The sequence below is a fragment of the Rhea pennata genome, chromosome 3 (genome assembly GCF_028389875.1).
Source record: "Rhea pennata isolate bPtePen1 chromosome 3, bPtePen1.pri, whole genome shotgun sequence".
Taxonomy (NCBI): Eukaryota; Metazoa; Chordata; class Aves; order Rheiformes; family Rheidae; genus Rhea; species Rhea pennata.
In genome coordinates, this window is record NC_084665.1 from 98,519,466 (window position 1) to 98,537,840 (window position 18,375).

At 40.4% G+C, this 18,375-nt stretch overlaps 1 protein-coding gene across 1 annotated transcript in view; it reads right to left on the minus strand.

Moving 5' to 3' along the window:
- ADGRB3 (adhesion G protein-coupled receptor B3) overlaps window positions 1–14,426 on the minus strand; it is a 460,553-nt gene extending 446,127 nt beyond the window's left edge. The window contains exon 1 of the mRNA XM_062571088.1: window positions 13,673–14,426. Within this exon, the coding sequence (XP_062427072.1) occupies window positions 13,673–14,426 (754 nt within the window). The remainder of the gene's footprint in view (window positions 1–13,672) is intronic.
- Between the last annotated feature and the right edge of the window lie 3,949 nt (window positions 14,427–18,375).

An 18,375-nucleotide genomic window follows, 5' to 3' on the forward strand; every position in this document is an offset into this window, starting at 1 on the left:
TCGCTGCGCCTTGGCCAGTGCATCATCGCTACCATGAGCAATGTGTGGCTGCCAAAGCAACGGAGGAGAATACCGAGGGTCTTTTTGCCTGCGTGCCAAAGGGAACCCTGTCCTGAAATGGCTGGATTCCCGATTATAGCACTGTGCCAGCTGCTGTCTTGGTGTCATAATACAACAGTGCCTTCCCAGAGAAAGCTAAGATTTAGCATCTCTAGTATTATGATTATTAATTGATTATTAATTATATTATTACTTTGAGCTCAAAAAAATTCCACTGCACTCTGTATATACTATCTTTTGGTTTATTTGTTTATGTATTTTGAATTAATCCATATAACAGACACGAAAAATTGCTAAATCTTCTTCTGAGCTCATTTTGAACCCACTTTTCTCCTGTAAAAACGTCCAGATAGGTTTCTTTTCAGAATACCACCATGATCCTCCTTAGCTTACCAAAAGAAGGATTTTTAAATAACAGTATTCTCCCTTCTAAGGGCAAAGATACAGTCCTGAAACATACGTTCAGAAATTGCACTGGTAACTGAGCAGTGAGGAAAGACTGACTGGACAAGGCTTAAATCCTTGGTTGACATCAGACACAGCAGGAAGATCTATGTTAATGAGACTATGTAATTTGCAACATTCTGTGCTCTTAGCAAAATATATATATATATATATATATGTTTAAATTGAGAACTCTCTTGGTCAGAAAAATATCAAACAAACCATTCAAAAGGACAGCCATTCTCTTTTAGTTACATCCACACTGATTTTAATGCAAATTAATTCTGAGAGTCTGAGATCTTCCGTGCCCCACTGTTCAAAGTGAAGTATTGTGGTCAAAGTATATGTGCTGTAGAAAATAGACATTAGAAATACAAATGAAACCTTTATTCTTCAAACTTTGACACTATACTACAATATTATTCTAGAATAATCAGTTAGGATTTGAAAAAAATGGTATTTATTAACCTCTGAAATCTACTAATTTCTGGGCAGTATTTCAGTATATCATCAAAACTTTCTATGTGCTGGTTTCTGCAGTTCTTACCTCAGTCCATTTAAATAAATTAGAAATGTTGTTTAGATGATCTTTTTGCCATGTTTTCTGATCACCCTTAGTGTATATACTCACACCCTTCAGAGCCCTATATTCTTCCACAGCTCATTGTACAAAAATGCAATCTTCCAATACTTTAAAATTTAATCTCTTCCCCTTTTTTCAAATGTGTCTTAGAATGAAACTCCCTGACAACAGTTACAGTCTTCAATAAAGTTTGTAAACTTCTCACTCAAATATATATCATACATTAAAAATGTTTGGTGAAAGGAAATATTTAGAGATGAAATCAAATCAAAATCGAATTTCCAGAAAAAAAAACAAGACTAATCAAGTATCTATTCCCACAGTAGTTGTACCAGTCACAACCAAACACTAGGCAATTGCTCCTAAATTGACTCCTGTTTTTATCCAGATGGATCTATTGTGATATTGTTAGTCATATAAAAATCAATATACTACTTAATCTATCAAAAAAGATGCATGCTTTAAAATGCTAATATTTCATAACAAATTCCATAAAAGCTCCTGGACACATTCAACAACAAAAAGGGGCAATGGAGACAATCGGTGCCATTCTTGATGGTTAATTCTAAACAGTTTTTAGTGTATCCCTGTATCCCAATAAAAAACAATATTGCCACTGCCAATAAAAGCCCTCAGGACCTATTAAGTATTTTCTGAACTTGTCTTTGCTTTCCTGGAGCTTTGTTTTAGCTTGTTTAGCTGTAGCAAGGATTTTTAGAATAACTAGGTAGCTATTGCCTGTTCTGTTTTACTTTTGATTACCTCTGTATAAATTCTTGATATAACCATTATTTTTATATAGATAGTAGCAACAAATGGTTATTCTGTATACCATTAAATATTTACTACGCTAGCATAACGATGTGATGCTGAAGAATACAAGTATAATACAATAGCTGAAGCCTCAAAAAGGGATGGAGGCACTTGATGCAGTATAGAAGAGCACAGGAGAGCAGCAGAGGACAGCACAGGCAATCCCTAAGTTTTAAAGAACCACCTTAATGGCCAGTTAAAGAGGTGCAGATCTGGGACCTGGACACAAGGGTTTTTGACGTGGCACAGGGAACGCAGAGCAGTTATCCAACTTATACAAGATGTTCCATACATAGTAAATTCAAGTCTACAGACCAAGGAACAGCAATGGGTAAAACTATATTAAAGAACCCACAAAAGTAGCTCCAAGTGGACCCTGGGATGAAAAGGAAGAAACCAACAGCATCAAGCTCCTTCATGGGAAGCACTTGGGACACTGGTAACTCTCTTTCCCCTCTTTGCCCCACATGTCTGACACCAACAACCTCTGGAGTGACAGGGGCAGTGGAAAGGTGGGTGTAACAGAGAGAAGAGCAGGCACTAGGAGGTGTGCGTGTGTGCAACCAGTTTAACTGTATTGTTATTAAACCTTTTCCGTAAGTATATTATTATTATTATTTTCCTTTTTCTGTAATAATCAGATCTAGACTAATCTTTGGTCAGACTGTTAAGTTTTGGACTGAAGAAACAATAAAGCTCTGCATACAGAATATGCTTGGGTTTTTTTTTGACCATAATAGCATTCTGAGTGTAGTATTAGCCCCTGCAGAATGAAAGAATAGATTTGTAAAAAACAAATGATTTGGGACATCATTGTAGTTTTCAGGTGGACACTCTGCACAAAACCATTTCCAAAATGGAGACAGAGAATTTGAAATGTAATTAATAATTGAATAAAAAACAAAAAGAGGAAAAGAACTTTCTAGGTTGGATTGATTAGTACCCAGTTAAGGAAACTATACAAAAAATTGATTGCTCTGATTAATCCATGAGTGGATTGAAAAAATAGAACCATTCAGATATTCAAAATCCCACTTTTACTGCCTACTCTTAGACAAATAAAGTGGTAATTATGAGCATCTAATATATCCAAATTCTGAAATGACAAAAAATGGATACAGTAAACTTTTATTTAATTAAACATGTAAAAACACTACACAATATGCAAGACAGTAAGCTGCTGAATAAAAGGTAATTAATTACTGAAAAAATATACTTCCTTTTGCAAAATCTAACTGCTTGCTCCTAAAAGAAAACTCCAACTGATGTTTAATAGGGCATAAATGCTAACATAACAAAAACACATTACGTTTAAGGTAATCTGGAAAGGTAAAAAGTTTAGTTTTGTTTTTTTTTCTTGAATCTGAAACACAATTAATCCAATTAATAATAAAATAATTGCTTCCTGTTCTAATATTGATCAGATATATTTAAGAGTATCCACATTTTCAATTGAGGATCTTCACAAGTAAACCTGCTTAGAATTAAATCTCATTTACATGAGTAATCCTGTTGATTCAACAAGCTTAATTGTATACAAGTGAATTCCAAAAGCAGGCGTCTAGTCAAGTCTGAAGAGAAAAGCATTTAAATGCTTCATTCTGTTACATTTGGCTTCCTCTTCATGTCTAATTTATGATTTTTTTTTTTTTGTAACTTTACTATACTTGTTATGTTATCAAACCAAAATCTGTGTTTTACAACATTTCAGGTCACCAGGACAAAAATCCATTATCTAAAACCTTAAAAGCATAGAGTAAAAGATAAATGGAAGAGTTGTTCATTTTCTTCATGTATTTCATCTGCAAATCAGCCAATAAAATCACGCTTTCACTTCAAGCTCTAGAAAATACCCAGATACAGTACGGGTCCGATTTTCATCAGAACTCTTTGAAAAAAATATTTCAGTTTAGCAGTGATAACATAATCTATATATTTTAAGTACCTCTATGATACTGATTACTGAGCAGCTCATAAGCTTTGATGTATTTATCCTTATAATATCACCAGGAGGCAAGGTAGTACTATTACAATAATATTACACGAAAGTGATGCACAGGAGCTTTATTTACAAAAGAAATCAAATAAAATTTACATGCTTCACCATCACTTCCCAGACCTACATCCAAAACAGAGAGCTCCAAAACTTTCACTTCAGAGCAACCCTAACCTGTTTATGTCTGAGGACCAACAGCAACTTGCATTGGCTTCATGCAGGATTCTGGGCATTTCTTTCACTGTGATATGCAGCAAACTGTTGGGAGTTGCTTGCACCTATTTGGCAGTAGGGTCTGATTCAAATGGTGGTTTTTGATCACATCTGCTGGATCAAGCTTTACACAGACCTCATTAGAGATGGCATCACAAACTCCAAAAGTCTTGAGATCATTTCCACATCTGGAGCAATCTGAACTTGGTGATTCTGCTTCTCAGACCGTTCTGCCTAACAGGTCTGGGAATAGGAATGTTCTTGATTTTTCCCCAGATTGAACCTGGCCCAATTTTCATGGACAAATATTCACTGGACTAAACTGAAAGAATCTTTAATAATTAGACCATTCATTTACAAGACAGAAAAAAGTAGGTTCCAGGTCCTTCTCGACTTATGCTTAAGTGTATTACACTTCATCTAGGACATTACTTATAAAACTTTTCTTTGATTGCATTTGATCTTCAAACTGTGAGCCTCTTGGATTTTGAACCCAAATGGCATAATCAGTTGAAGCCCTATATGTGTGTGTGTATGTATACATACATATATATATATATATACATAAACTCCCACAACTTTACCAGGTGCTAGGATTGGCTAACATCTCAATCTTGGCACTCTCCTTCCTTCCAAGGAGAGGGAACTTTCATAATACTGTCTGTATTATCAATGCTTCCTAGACATGTGGTACAGACAAGACCAGCTGGACTAGGCTCTGTACTCGCATTACACCTGCAAAGCTCAATCTTTTTCCTCCTTTCCTTTGTCAGTACAAAATACATCTATCAACCTTCAAAGGTGTCAGTATGGGGCATCTGTAAATGTGCCAGTCACAGCAGTCATCAGCCAATGCCACAGAACAAATAAAATATTTTCAAGGATAAAAACATAACTATAGTTCAAGGTATGGTGGCTAGCTTTGCACACAGTTCATGTCTTCTGTGTATACAGTACAGAAGTGACACATAAGATCTATTCATAGGTTATAAAAACAAAAATGTGTTAAAAAAGTGAACCACTTAGGTTTCAAAAAAATATTTCAAATGATATCTTAAATCTTAAGATTTTCCAAAATCCTTTCGGAAAAAAAGCATCTTCTTTTGTGAAGCATGTACAGTACTATTCCTCAGCATCAATAAATATCACGAATTCAATTCCCCAAACTTCTGATCTGTAGTTTAAGCTCTTTCTCTTTGAGCTACAAGAATGATTTCCCACAGTTTTGCAAACTCATCACTGAGCACTCTGTGCACTCATTCACAGTAATTTGCACAACTCTTTACTGGTCAGCAGGAAGCCTTAGATGAACACTTGGACTCTATTTTGAAAGAGCCGCTAATACTGTATCTAAACTCAGTATAGCTGCATGGAAACACAGGATAATATGACTGGCTGCCAACACATGCAAGACAGTGGGCAAAGGTAACATGCCTCGATCACTCTTTAGGTGGACTTTTTTGGTCTAAGCCAATGGAAAGCTGGCTACAACAGCAAAGTTCTTGCTTTACACACATTCCCAGCTCTTTCTTATGCCAGTTCTGGCACTGTTGCAGCTCTGCTGAGCCATTTTAGCATGCTACCTGAACATCAGTATCACCTAGCTTAACAGAAAAAAGAAAAAGGAAAAAAAAAAAAAAAAAAAGGCTGAACAGTTTTCTGCTTAGCTTGTGTGCTAAAACCGCTCAGCAAAGAAGTGAAGGCAGAGCCACCTTAACAGCAACAGCATCTCAGACTGGCAAAAGTCACTTGCAATAATATATCTCAGTCAATGGCAAGGCTTAACAAATTCCTTGTTAACAAAATGCATTTCTGACAGTAGTCAGAAGATGTGAGATTTGAAGCACTGTTCATCATTTTCTGCAGTTAAGAGTTCAGAGAACTGCTCTCTTGATCTCTCATCGCCCCATCATCCTTCAGCAAATAATTTGTATAATAGCACAAAATTATCAGCTATGGTTGAAAGTTATACACCATGCCTTAAATGAAAATTGTCTCCATGTAACTGATAACTGAGCAGTTGGTACATAAAGAAGCTGAGCAGGAACCAAAGACAGCTCCCAGTGTTTTACAACTGAAGAATAAGAGAGCAAATTTGGTTAAAAGAAAAAAAAATGTCCCCGAAAGATAATGCCTTGCTCTCCCCATTGTCATCAGTTTTCTATCAAACTACTAGAAAAATGGACAGCGTTCAAAGTTTATATTTTATATTATTTTTTTGCCATTTCAGGAGATAGTAAATAAAATCTGAACTGAGTAACTGATAATAGTTTGCTTCAAAATTTCAATTGTACACATTTTCAGAATTATTAAAGAAATACTAATTTTACCTTGTTTTCCCTTCAGATAATAAAGAACAAAAAAGATAAATTGAAGGAAAGCACATTGAGAAAGAGATTATCAGATAAAACAGAAAGACACCCACCAAGCAGCTACAAAATGGCCTTTTTTTTGAGTGCATCTGTGTCACTCTACCAAATGTCAATGATGCTTTTGAAAGTAAATATAAAGAGAAAAAAAAATCTTTAAAAGTTTGCAAGAATAGAATTAATACAAGCTGTGAAATAATTTGCTTTTGGTAGAAGATATGCATGCTATCAGTGTTTCACATGCCCTTCATGGGCTCCTATCTGCTTTGTGACCTCTAATTCTATCCTTATTTAGATGAAGTGATCATTGGTAGCATTGGGAACTTGCATTGAGTAAGGACAAAAGTTTGGCCTTTGTAAAGTATAAACCTTAATCTCATAGTGTGGTTATAGATTGTTTTCATTAATTCTGTTGATGGTTAGTCCATCAGCAAAAAGCGTCAGTAATTCAATATAAACTTTATTTATAACTTCTCTATGAGATTAACAAAATCGGGAACAACTTTGAAAAATTCTACTGTCCTCCCCTTGAGATTTAACTAGCATCAAAAGGGGCTCAGACCCTGAAATATTCATAAATAAATGATGCATAATTTGTAAATTTGCACTTTATATCATGTACAACTTTCTCTATCCTAAAGAGCATTTTATATTTCTTGTTAACAGTGAATGCAAATAATGCTCAGTGGAATTCTGCAGTGACCTTTGTTTTATTACAATTACTGCATATTTATAAGTGAACAGCTAAGCTTTAATTTGAGAACTACAACAACTTTTAGTTGGAATGCTTTGATAAAACACAACTGAATAAACTTCATAAAATTAATTCTCTAAGAACAGAAAAAAGAAAGTCTTCTCTGAAAATTCCTCTGTGTATGCCAACACACAAAGCAGATTTTTCTCTGCTTTTGCAAACAGGAAACCAAACAAAAGAGCAGTACTGAGAGATTTGAACAGAAGGGGATAAATTACTTTACTTTTAATATGTTCTCCTGTGTTTTTTTTAATGTTTCACATAATCACTATCTTTTATATTATACACACATACTTTAAAAAAAACCCCTACATCTTAAATAAGAAATGCGGCACATACATTATAATATAATGTGATATAATTTCACTGGGACCTAGTAACTGAAACCCTGTATTAACATTAATGGCTGTTCTATGTGTGAACACTTTCAAGAAAATCAAAAGTATAAGCAAATTACTTATTTGACCAGAGGACAAGGTCTAATATCCAATAAATATATTGTTTACTCTAACCAGTTGAACAAAGCATAATAGAAGATTTTTAGAACAACATGCTGGTAGTTACTGGTATAACAAAAGCAAATAAAGAACTCATGAATGGTCTGAAATATTCAGTGGTACGGGAGGGACTCGGTGTTAGCCACTGAATAGGCAGCCAGAGAGCCATGAGTTCTGCTCTAACTCAGACATCCTTTAACTTCAGTCTGAATACTTATTAAATGCTTATAAGGAATGGGAAAGGTATATAAATAAATTAGTGTAACTTTTTTATTTAGATTCCGTAGTCTTTAGAGTAGAGCTCTTGCTCTAACAGTATTTGTTCCCAGCTGAGAGCAGGGCTTCACAATATGTGATGTGCAATAATGTAGATAAATAAAGGTTTAATTCAAGCAGAAATAGTAGTTTGGGGAACAAAATCCTGGTTTTGGTTACAGCCTGCCTTCCAACATGCTATTTCACTGAAGCCACAAATATTTTAAGTAAACGATGAAAGACGAAAAGCTAGTCTTCAGATCCTACACAGTAGAGGTCTGATCTCACTGAAGGCATGGCAGACTCTTTTGACTGATATGCTGACATTCCCCACAGAATATTATGTCATCTTGTTAGTGTGAGAAGTGCTGAACAGAATAATGCAAGAATCCGTGACACTGAGGAAAATGCTGCTCAGACATACATACATAACTAAGTATATTTACTATTCAAGCATTTAAATAACTAAAAGCAAAGCTCTTTATGTAGGCTTTTCCTATAATAATGGGTATTGCTTGCTAATTTTCCTTTTTGAATGGATCAGAAAATTCAGTCATGGATTAATCTGAATCCCACCAAATTCTGACTAGTGCTGATTAGATTTGTACACAAAGTTTTAAATTTCGCACCCAAAGCAACAAGACGTTTCATAGTTTAGTGAACTAAATTGAGTGGAAATGATCAATACACAACAAACTAAAGTACTATCTTTAGTGATACTAGCATACAATCTGTGAAAACAAAAGTAGGGTTTATTGATTAGAAGAGATTCTGATCATTAACACTTTTTCTACAGTGCATTGCTTACTTCAAAAGGTATCTGAAATCAAATTTTCCTTCAATGGGGAACCAGGCCCATGAAGATAAACACAATGTCTACAATCGACTTTGAAAAGCTTCCATGCTGATTTTGTCTATGAACATTTTGGGAAGAGCAATGTTCCTGTAAAAAAGTGAAATCATTTTTCTTTATGCTCTAGATTTTCACTGAGATGAAACTGCTCATGAACAGCATGATTACAGGGTTTTTTAGCACCTCAGTTATAAATTTTTACATAATATTTTGTAAATCATAATGAAGAACTTTTTTTTGAATATTTACTGTGCAAAATTAAACATCTATCCTTCCATCAGTAATCAGCTTCCTTTGTCTACTTGAATGCTCAAGTTAGCATATAAGCATGGATAAAAGAACCACTGCATGTAGGAAGATACAAAAATTATTAAGAGTCTTCTGAATACATCACTGTACTGATTCAGTACTTTAGAGACCAGATTTATTTATTTTGAATTTCCCCAATTTTTTTCTGAACATTTTTAATATTAAATATCCCTACAGAAGTGTAAGGATGTTAGTCTCCATTCTGCAATTGTTGATCTTCTTAGACACATCCTGCACTAATTCTACAGTGTGAATCCTCTGATGGAGTCATGCTATGTATATTTTTACTGCATATGGTCTTCTGATTAGGGATGTCCATGCTACTGACCCAGGCAGTGGCCTCTGGGCACGTGATGAAGATTATGATTAATCTTAAATGTGTGCAACAAGAAGCGAGCATTAGTCAGACAACATATAAATAAATGCATACCTGCCAAAAAAGTATCACAAAACTATCTGTAGGTTACTATTATTCAATAATGTATCATAAATTATTGTTTTACTATTATAGTAAGTCTTCTACTGAGACATTCCTGTTGTTTTCAGGTTTAAAATCAGAAAAAAAAAATAAATAAATTGAGCATATTGAGATGCTGGTATGTAGTACGCTGTTAGAATTTGTGACAAAGGAGACCAATGCTACATTCCTAGTATACTTAAAAAACAAACAACTCCCCCCTCCCCAAGATTATTTTGTATTGGCCAAATAAGAAATACAAGATACATGAATATCCTCTCTATTATTTTCCACTGTTGGATGTAGGGAAGATGAAGAAAGAGTCATTTTAATTGTGGTGGCCTTTGATAGATATGGCAGTAAAATATGGAGGGAAACTCCAAACTATAGTTTCTAAATAAATGTTTTTTAAAAAATCACAATATTATTATTGCTTTGTAGTAGCCACAGTAAGTAAAGACTTTGCTATGTTCTTACCCTTATCATTCATAAAACTATGTACTGACTACATGTAAAGGCTTACAAGTTCGTGAAAGCTGGAATTGAGCTGTATCTTTACTGACTGAAGCTTCATGAGATACTTCAGTCTACAGCACTGAAAATGGGGAAGACAAATTCCACTGAACCCTAAAATTCAGGTCCCTACCTGAAATTCACTGAGATCTACTTGCTGTGCTTTGATCCAGGATGCAAGGCTACAAGAGCATTAAGACACAGTGAAACTCTTCGGTCTTGGTGAAAATGGGATGATTTTCAATATTGCTTTAGTCAGTGACACCAAAGATGATCTACATGCTGAAGAAACACTAATTATACCACATACTTCCAAAACATTTTCTTTGGAAAAGTAATAGTTAAAGCTTCCTTTTTTGACCTAGTTCCTCTTATTGCTCAACACACTTCAGCACTTTTAGAAACACAACCATCCATTGTGCACTTGTCACATCTTTTGTAAAGTGCAACACATTTCAAAAAAGCAAAACCACTTACTTTTGTCTATTTTAGCTTGTTCAGAATAGTCAAAAATCTTCAGAGGTTCAGGAAAAGAAACAGTAGGCCTTAACCTAGATGTCCTCTATTTACAATATGGTTCTAAACCTGGAGACGTTTTTTGGAAAATACTTTGCCTTTCATACAGAGTGGCTTTCATCAAGCTTGACTGAAGAATGGGAAAGTATGAATAATCTTGTGGAAGGCTGTCAGTCCTTTGCAGTTCCTTTCCAAAAGTCATTGCTAGACAATGTCAGTACCAAACCTCAAGTAATACAAGAATTCTTAAAATAATTTTTTATCAAGTCTAGAGCTCGTTCACAAAGTGATAGGCAACCAGTGTTCCCCTTAAAACTAAGCTAAGCTTACCTTAAAAAAAAAAAAAAAAAGAATGTTTGCATTTAGAAGTCCCCACTATGAACTGTAACAAAAAGGAGCCATTCTCTTAGTTATTACATGTATTTTTATTACCTGTGCTTGGTCTAACCCGAGTTAGATTGCCTGCAGAAATAAGCTTGTCTGAGTGCTTCCAGGCACAGGTGATGAACTAAGTTACATCTGTGGTAGCAATATTCTGCATTTTGACCACTCAATAAAGCCTCTGACTGAACCCAAACCCTGCTTTTTACATACAACCATAACAAGTGCTGTATCTGATAGGCATTAATATATCTATGGAAAACAATCAACACATCTCTCCCGGATATTTTTAACTTTCAGGTAAAAATGCTTAAAAACTGAAGGCAAGGCAAAGAACATAGTGCTACTGAGAAGTACCATGAGGCTTAATTTCCTAACTGATTGCAATTTTTGATAACAGTTTGATGAACAAAATTCAAGTACATAAAAGCAATCAAAAATGAAATAATTATATTAAAACTTCTCAGCAGCACCAAAAGGATACTAACTACAGTGCAACAGAGGTGAAGGACACCTGCCACCTAGCAAAGAAAACTTCCAGCCTGACAGCACAGGTTACCCCACTAACACCCGGGAAAAGCCACAAGTAGGGGCAGGAGTTAAAGTATGGCTGAAATCAAGAACAAATTATCCTCGAGGCACCTCTCAAGATTAATAATAATAATAGTCCTCAGCTTTCTCTAGCCTTTCCACCCAGCACATTTCAGAAGCAGGGGTCTGCACGGTGAAACACGGGCACCCCTCGGTGTTTGGTGCACGTCTGAGGGCGGCGCAGCGGGGCGCGGGCGGCCCGCGCAGCAGCCGCCGAGCTTGCGCTCCGCGCAACCGGGCGGCACCTGCTGGTCCAAAACAAGGGGCAGAAACCGCCCCTCTCCCGCCGCCCGCAGCGCCGCGCTGCACGGCGTAGCACCCGCCGAGCTCGAGCGCAACTTGCGCGGGTGCGGAAACACAGGGCAACCACCACACCACCCCCTCCCCTAGGCGCCTTTTGCTCGGGGCGCTTTTTATTTCCTAGCGAGCCCCGCGGCTTTGCCTGCCCGCAGCGGGGGCCCCCGCAGTGCCTGCGCCTCCGCGCCGCGCCGCGCCCCGCAGCGGGGAGGGGGCGGCCCGTCTGCCCGCTTCGGCGGCGGCCGCCTGATCCTAAGGACGCTTAAGGACCCTAAGTGGTGTTAAACGCCGTCCCTGCCGCTGCGCAGGCTTCTCGGGGATTCGTACGAGGGGCAGGCAGCCCGGTAAGTTAAAATCGCTTCGTTTCCCTTGCTCCAAACTGCGGAGCGTGTGCAGAGACACTGACCCGCAGGAGCCCCAAAGCTGCCCCTCTCCCTCCCTCCGGCCCGGCCCGGCCCGCTGCCCTCGCCCAGCGCTGGCACCGCGGCAGCTGGAGCAAGTTCAGCGTTTCTTCTCCCACACCACTCGGGCTTGGCTGCCCTTAAAGAAAATCCTCTCCTAACAACGTGTCAATGTTACATTCCTCCACAAAGCAACTTCTATTAGGGGGGCTGGGAGCTTGGCTCTGCCTTTCCACAGACTAGGAGCTTTGTGGCTAGGCAGAAAACAAGGAGAGAGGGAACATTTCCTGCATTAAAATGCAATACCCCAGACTCGACAATTTATTCCTTGCTGCAGAGGCTAATCCCCCCGTTTCCCACACAACTGTGCCGAAAGCCCCCCTCACCCATGGTCACACCTGAATCCCACAGCACGGGTCAGCCTGAGGCTCTGGGCCTCATTCCTCACTTGGTGCCCGTCCCAAAATATCGCCCTCCAACCTCTCCAAAAATGTCAGGAGGCCAAAACAGGAGGTGTGTGCTGGAGGAAGGGGTTGGCAGGGGGCTGCCACTGTAACTGCTGGATCCACGGCCTCCCGCCCTTCCACAGTCGCCACTTTTGCAGCAACGACACGAAGCAGCTTAACATATTAACATAAGCTTAACCCCCTTCCCCACCAGTGTTATTGTCACACTCAAAGCCTCCTCCTGGCGCTGGGACCACGTGGAAAAGCACTGGCGGTGGCGGCAGCAGCCAGCGGCCCCCTCAGCAGGTCCCACAGCAGGCCAAAGGCGCATGTGCTGACTGTGCACACCGTGTCGCCTCTCCAGGCATCGCAGGCGGAAGGTTTGCCCCAGCCAGCTGGGTTTGCTTTTCATGTATTTGTAGATTGCTGAGGTCTGGCCCAGTTCGGGCCAGGTGTCCTGGCCACTGTAAATCTCCTGCAGTCTTAGTGAGGTCGCCTGCATGCCTTTGGAAATGTTTTCCTTGCAATGTCAACGGATCATATCAAGAGAATGAGGATGTTGTAGTCGGATGGTTGCAGTAGAAAGGTGGTGAGGGGGAGTGCAATTCCTGCCTCTCAACCTGTGAGCATTACTGTAAGTGGGGGCTGAAAACTGGGGAAACGTATGAGGAGTTTCAACAGCGCTCGGCAGAACTACATGCTGAAGGTTAATGTAGAAATGAAAATGCAACCCTCCCTACCCTGAGGGAGTGTGCCTCTTCTCTAGCCCTTTCGCCTTGCCTGGAGGCAAGCTGGTGTGGAGTGCAAGTCAAATGAATGCAAGTCTCAACGAGCCCCACAGCAGGACCCGGGCAGCGATGTGGGATTTAGCCCCCCTTCCTCCCTCTCCCCCCCCCCCGCCCCGACCCTCTGAGAAGCTCCTACCTTCTTTTGGCGGTCGTTTAGCTTCTCTGGTGAGGTTGCAGACCTGGGTGGTTTGCAGCTCCTGGGTCAGACAGCCCTCCGTCTGCTCGTTGAGGGGCAGCACCACGTTGTTGAGCAACACCAGGGACTGGTCGTCTATTCCCCATTCTCCCAAATGCTGAGGGCAGGTACATTTTGTATACATGATCCCACAGGACTCGGTTCTCCCGTTTTCAGATTTCAAGCAGCTCTCCAACCAAGTGCATAACACATGGCACCCGAACTGGCTCGGGCTCACCTTGTTCAACACCAAAAACTCAAAAAAGGATTTTTGGTCTTCTTCCTTTCTGTGTAATCCTGGGAAATCGATGGGATAGACCCGGCGTATCTGAATGAAATTCTTATCATATTGCAGAAATACAAAAGCATTCTTGGAATTGCAGAGCTGCATTATAGAATGGTTATTTTTTAAAAGATCCTTTATTTTTTCATGGGAAAAATGATCAAACTGATAAGCCAAGAGGGAAAAGTTGGAGCAGCTGAAGTCCTTTTTGGAAAATTTCAGGTAAATACTATATTTGGTCGGATCTGGATTTTCCAGCGTCCAAGTGCAGTTTGTAAAGTTTTTAGGAAACATTTCACTTACAGAATACGATCCATAAATGACCCCCTTCACCAATGTGGAGCACCAGAAGTCTTGGGCAGCATTAAATCCAAACATAACCAGGAGATAGGTGGAAAATATATAAATCAGCAGATTACGAACAGCCTTCATCCTATGTCATTTGGCCTGCAGGAGATGAAATGAAATAAAAATGCAAGTAGAATTCTTCACGCATTGAAAACCAAACTCCTTCCAATATTCAAGCCAGCTGTTTTCAAGCTTGCAGTTAGAGCCCCTTTTAGAAAGAAGGGCAGGTAATTTTCATTTTATAACACCAGGGAATCGTTTGCTGCCGTGTGAACAGCGCCATCACGTGGCTATCACGGCAGTCAATTTTTCTACATTCAAATTAAAAAACAACATTTATTAGATTATTAATAGGAACGTCCTCTCTTGCCTAAGAGGTATTCATCATGGCGTGGATAAGAATTGTTCAACTTATGTAAAAAAGCTAGACACCTTGCCTGACAGACTAAAAGAAGGCAATTTATTTGTTTATTTCTTCAAAAAGTAAATAAATAGTCTGCACACTGTTATATTCATATATATATATAATATGTATGTATAAAATATGCACATACAGAATTTTACTAAAATAAATCAAGAAATCTGGTAGCACCTGTTTTTATATGTATTTTTTCTATTAACTCTGAGAAGTACTTGTGAATAATTATAGCCATAATTTAAAAATGCACAAATTATTATTTGTTACAGATGGAACATTATCTCCCGTATGTCTACATGCCTTTGCAGTGGCCACCTGGTAACAAAAGTCTCTACAGAAAGAAAAACCAGGCAGGAAATACTGAGATTAATGTGTTAATGAAATCTTGAGACTCTTATCTGAGAAAGAAACAAAGACAGGCGGATGAAACTAGTGGTGGTCTAGCACCACCACTAAGTGCCAGCATTTTAAGATAATTTCAATGTGCTGCAACCTCTTAGGATAGGATATATAAAATAGATCATTATATTTGTACCTACAATCACTAGCTCTGTAATGTTGGCAATGCTACAGTAGGATCTCTGTACCTATTAGATTGGACTCAGTCTCTCACTTGCCCTTTTATTAAGAGTATCTTGTACTGTCTGATTAGCTCCTGTATTTTGCAGATGTGCACTTTTATGGTGAAAGACATATTACATTTTCTCTACTACTATTTCCAAATAAAGCTGTTTTACTGCGCCCGTCAACCGTTACAGCCTCCACATGCTTTCTTCTCCTAATGGTGGCCTAGGTTAATAAAGTGAACCTTAGTCATATTTATCCCTGTAATGTTATCAAAAAATTTAAAATTTAATGTTTTCAGCTTTAACCTTTGCAAGCCTGCTTATCTGTTATAAATGAGAAGCTTTTCACTTTCTGCTTACAGATGCAAGCAGACAAAAGTGATGTCAAGCTGATTTTAAAACTCTCTGGATTGCAGTCTCCTCCACTGTTGCTCTGTAAACAGAGACAGACATACAGATACATACTCAGCTCCTGAGTTTTGATGTGTGTCTTTGCCCAGCTTTTCATCTCCTCACCAAATGGCAAGGCATCTTCCGTCTCTCATTGCGTAGCAGAACAAATCATCGGATTAAACTCCTTTGAAGAGATTTCTGGATCTCCTAGATTATAATTCAAACTCTGAATCCTGAAACGGGCAAAGCAGCACCAACTCTAACCCTCTTTATAGCTGCGGTTTTTCAAAAAAAAAAAAAAAAAAAAAAAAAAAAAAAAAAAAAGAGGGAGAGAGAGAGCTGCCGCTGGGCTATGGAAACGGTTGGATTTTCTCCTTTCTGAGCGTCCATCTCAATGAATAACACAGTCCTTCTTCTCCAGATAGGGTCCGTGCAGCATTTAAGGTTTAAAAAATTGAAACTTGTAGGGAATTCTGGAAACAATTTCCCTTTTGCTGAAGCAGTTAGCAGGCAATGCAGCTCTGCGCAGTGTTATTCAGGATGGTGTAGGCGTTGAAAGCCAATGTGACAATAAGTGTCTAAATTAGGAATTCCATCCATGAAAAAAGATTAATTTTATAATCTGGAAAGCAAGGAAGGGGCTTATTTGCTTATTTATTTGAAAAGAAAAAGCTCCTGACTTTTACCATCTATATAACATTTGCACGAGAAAAATAAAGACGTCTGCAGTGCGAGGCTGTTTTCTATGAAGAAACCTAATCAAATAGCCCTCATTTTAGTTGTGCACTTGTTCATGCAAGGATACTGGAACACAGTACTTACTCTCTTAATCTCTCTCTCCCTCTGTTGCACGCACACACACACAGACACACACACACACGCGCGCATTGAGTGTGCCGGCAGCATTTCATTTAGTTTGCAATATTCCTAAATACAAGAGCGAAGCTGCTCCCCGCGAGGATCAGACGCTCCGATTAAAAAGATCCCCCTCTTCGATGGTCGAGGAAGTGAAAGAGCGGCCACAGCGGCTTAAGGCTGCCCGTTCGGGGAAGGGGGGAACCCTTTTCTGCTGAAAACCAAACGGGCGTTTAGTTTGGATATTCCCCAAACTGATTTTCTAGGTGACACTGTAGTTTAGCCGAACATAGACGGCGCCATCACTCCACCTATTTTTTCCCCAGCAGAAGACCCACTGACTTCTCTTATTTTAACTTCCTATTAACCTAACATTCCCCCCCCCCGAAAAAAAATACTCCAATCATGCACAAACCTCAGGTTTTCTTGGTCTCGCTGGAAATCAGTTTCAGTGAAGCAGACCTGTCGCAAAACGGACTTCTCTAACTTTTAAACTGCAGGGTAGAAGTAAATGCAGAGATCATCTTGTATGTGCTGTCTCTCCCTATCCTTCAGCAACAGCCTGTCCCCCTCCTCCTCCGCCTCCTCCCCGGAATCCCGAGCTGGAAGCTCCGCGGTCCTAATCCCTGGGAATGGGAGACGGCAGATGCCCCGGGCGCCCTTACCTTCCACTCCGAAAGCTGGCAGGCTCTTTTTCTAAAACACTAGCACCACAGGCACACGTCCCGACAACAGTGATGGAGAGATTCCCCTTCTGTCGGAAGCACCGTTTCCCATTTTCCCCGGCTCAGGCTCAAAACCAAGATTAAAAAAAGCAGCAGAAGATGAAAAACGCAGCGAGAAAAGCCCCGCACGCCACACGCACACCCCACCGAGGAAAAAAAAAAAGCAGCTTTGGCTTCGGATCCACCAAATCCAACCACATGAGGGGAAAGAAAAAAAAAATAAAACTCAAGCCAGCGAGACTGCAGGGGGAAAAAAATGGAAGTGGCTGAACAAGCGAAGGGTTTTTTGTTGTTGTTGTTGTTGGTTTTTTTTTTTTTTTTTTTTTTTTTTTTTTTTTTTTTTTACTTGTAACAAAGTCTAAGCACACCAGCCCGATGAGCAGAGATGCCAGGCAAACGACGGTCTGGGAGGCGGACTAAGGCGCTAGTGCAGATTTGTTGGTGGGTTTTGTTGTTGTTGTTACTAATAGACTTATTCCTCTTGTCTCCCTCCTCCTCCTCCTTCACCTCCTCCTCCTCCTCCTCCTCCTCCTCCCCGCCAGGCGCTAATGGCCGGACGGCAGCTGGGGGGTCCTTGGCTGCCGATGCCGGGGAGCGCTGTGGATGCCGAGCGCAGAGAGCGCGGAGGGGCGCCAGCGCGGCTCTGCCTCTGCCGGTGCGCGCGCGCGCGTGCGTGTGCGTGTGCGCGTGCGCGTGTGTGAGAGGGAGAGCGAGCGCGCGAGCCCGCGGGCGCTGCTGTGCGCGTGTGCGCGCCCCCTGCGCGCCGCTGTGCCGGGCCCGCGCGCGGGGGCTGCGCGCGCCCCGGCGCTCCGCTCCGCGTGCGCGCGTGTGCTAGTGTGTGTGTGTGTGTGTGTGTGTGTGTGTGTGCGCGCGCGCGCGCGCGTGCGCGGCGCTCCCGCCGGCCCGCGGAGCGCGTCCCAGAAACGTTATTTTCTGCGTCGGGGAGGTTTTCGCAGCCTCGGTTCGCAGCGCTGGGGCCGGCGGCCGCCGGGCGCAAGAGAAACTCGCAGGCGGGGAGAGAGGCGAGCGGGGCGGCGGAGGCGGCAGGGGGAGCGGGAAGCCGCCGCTCGCTCTCC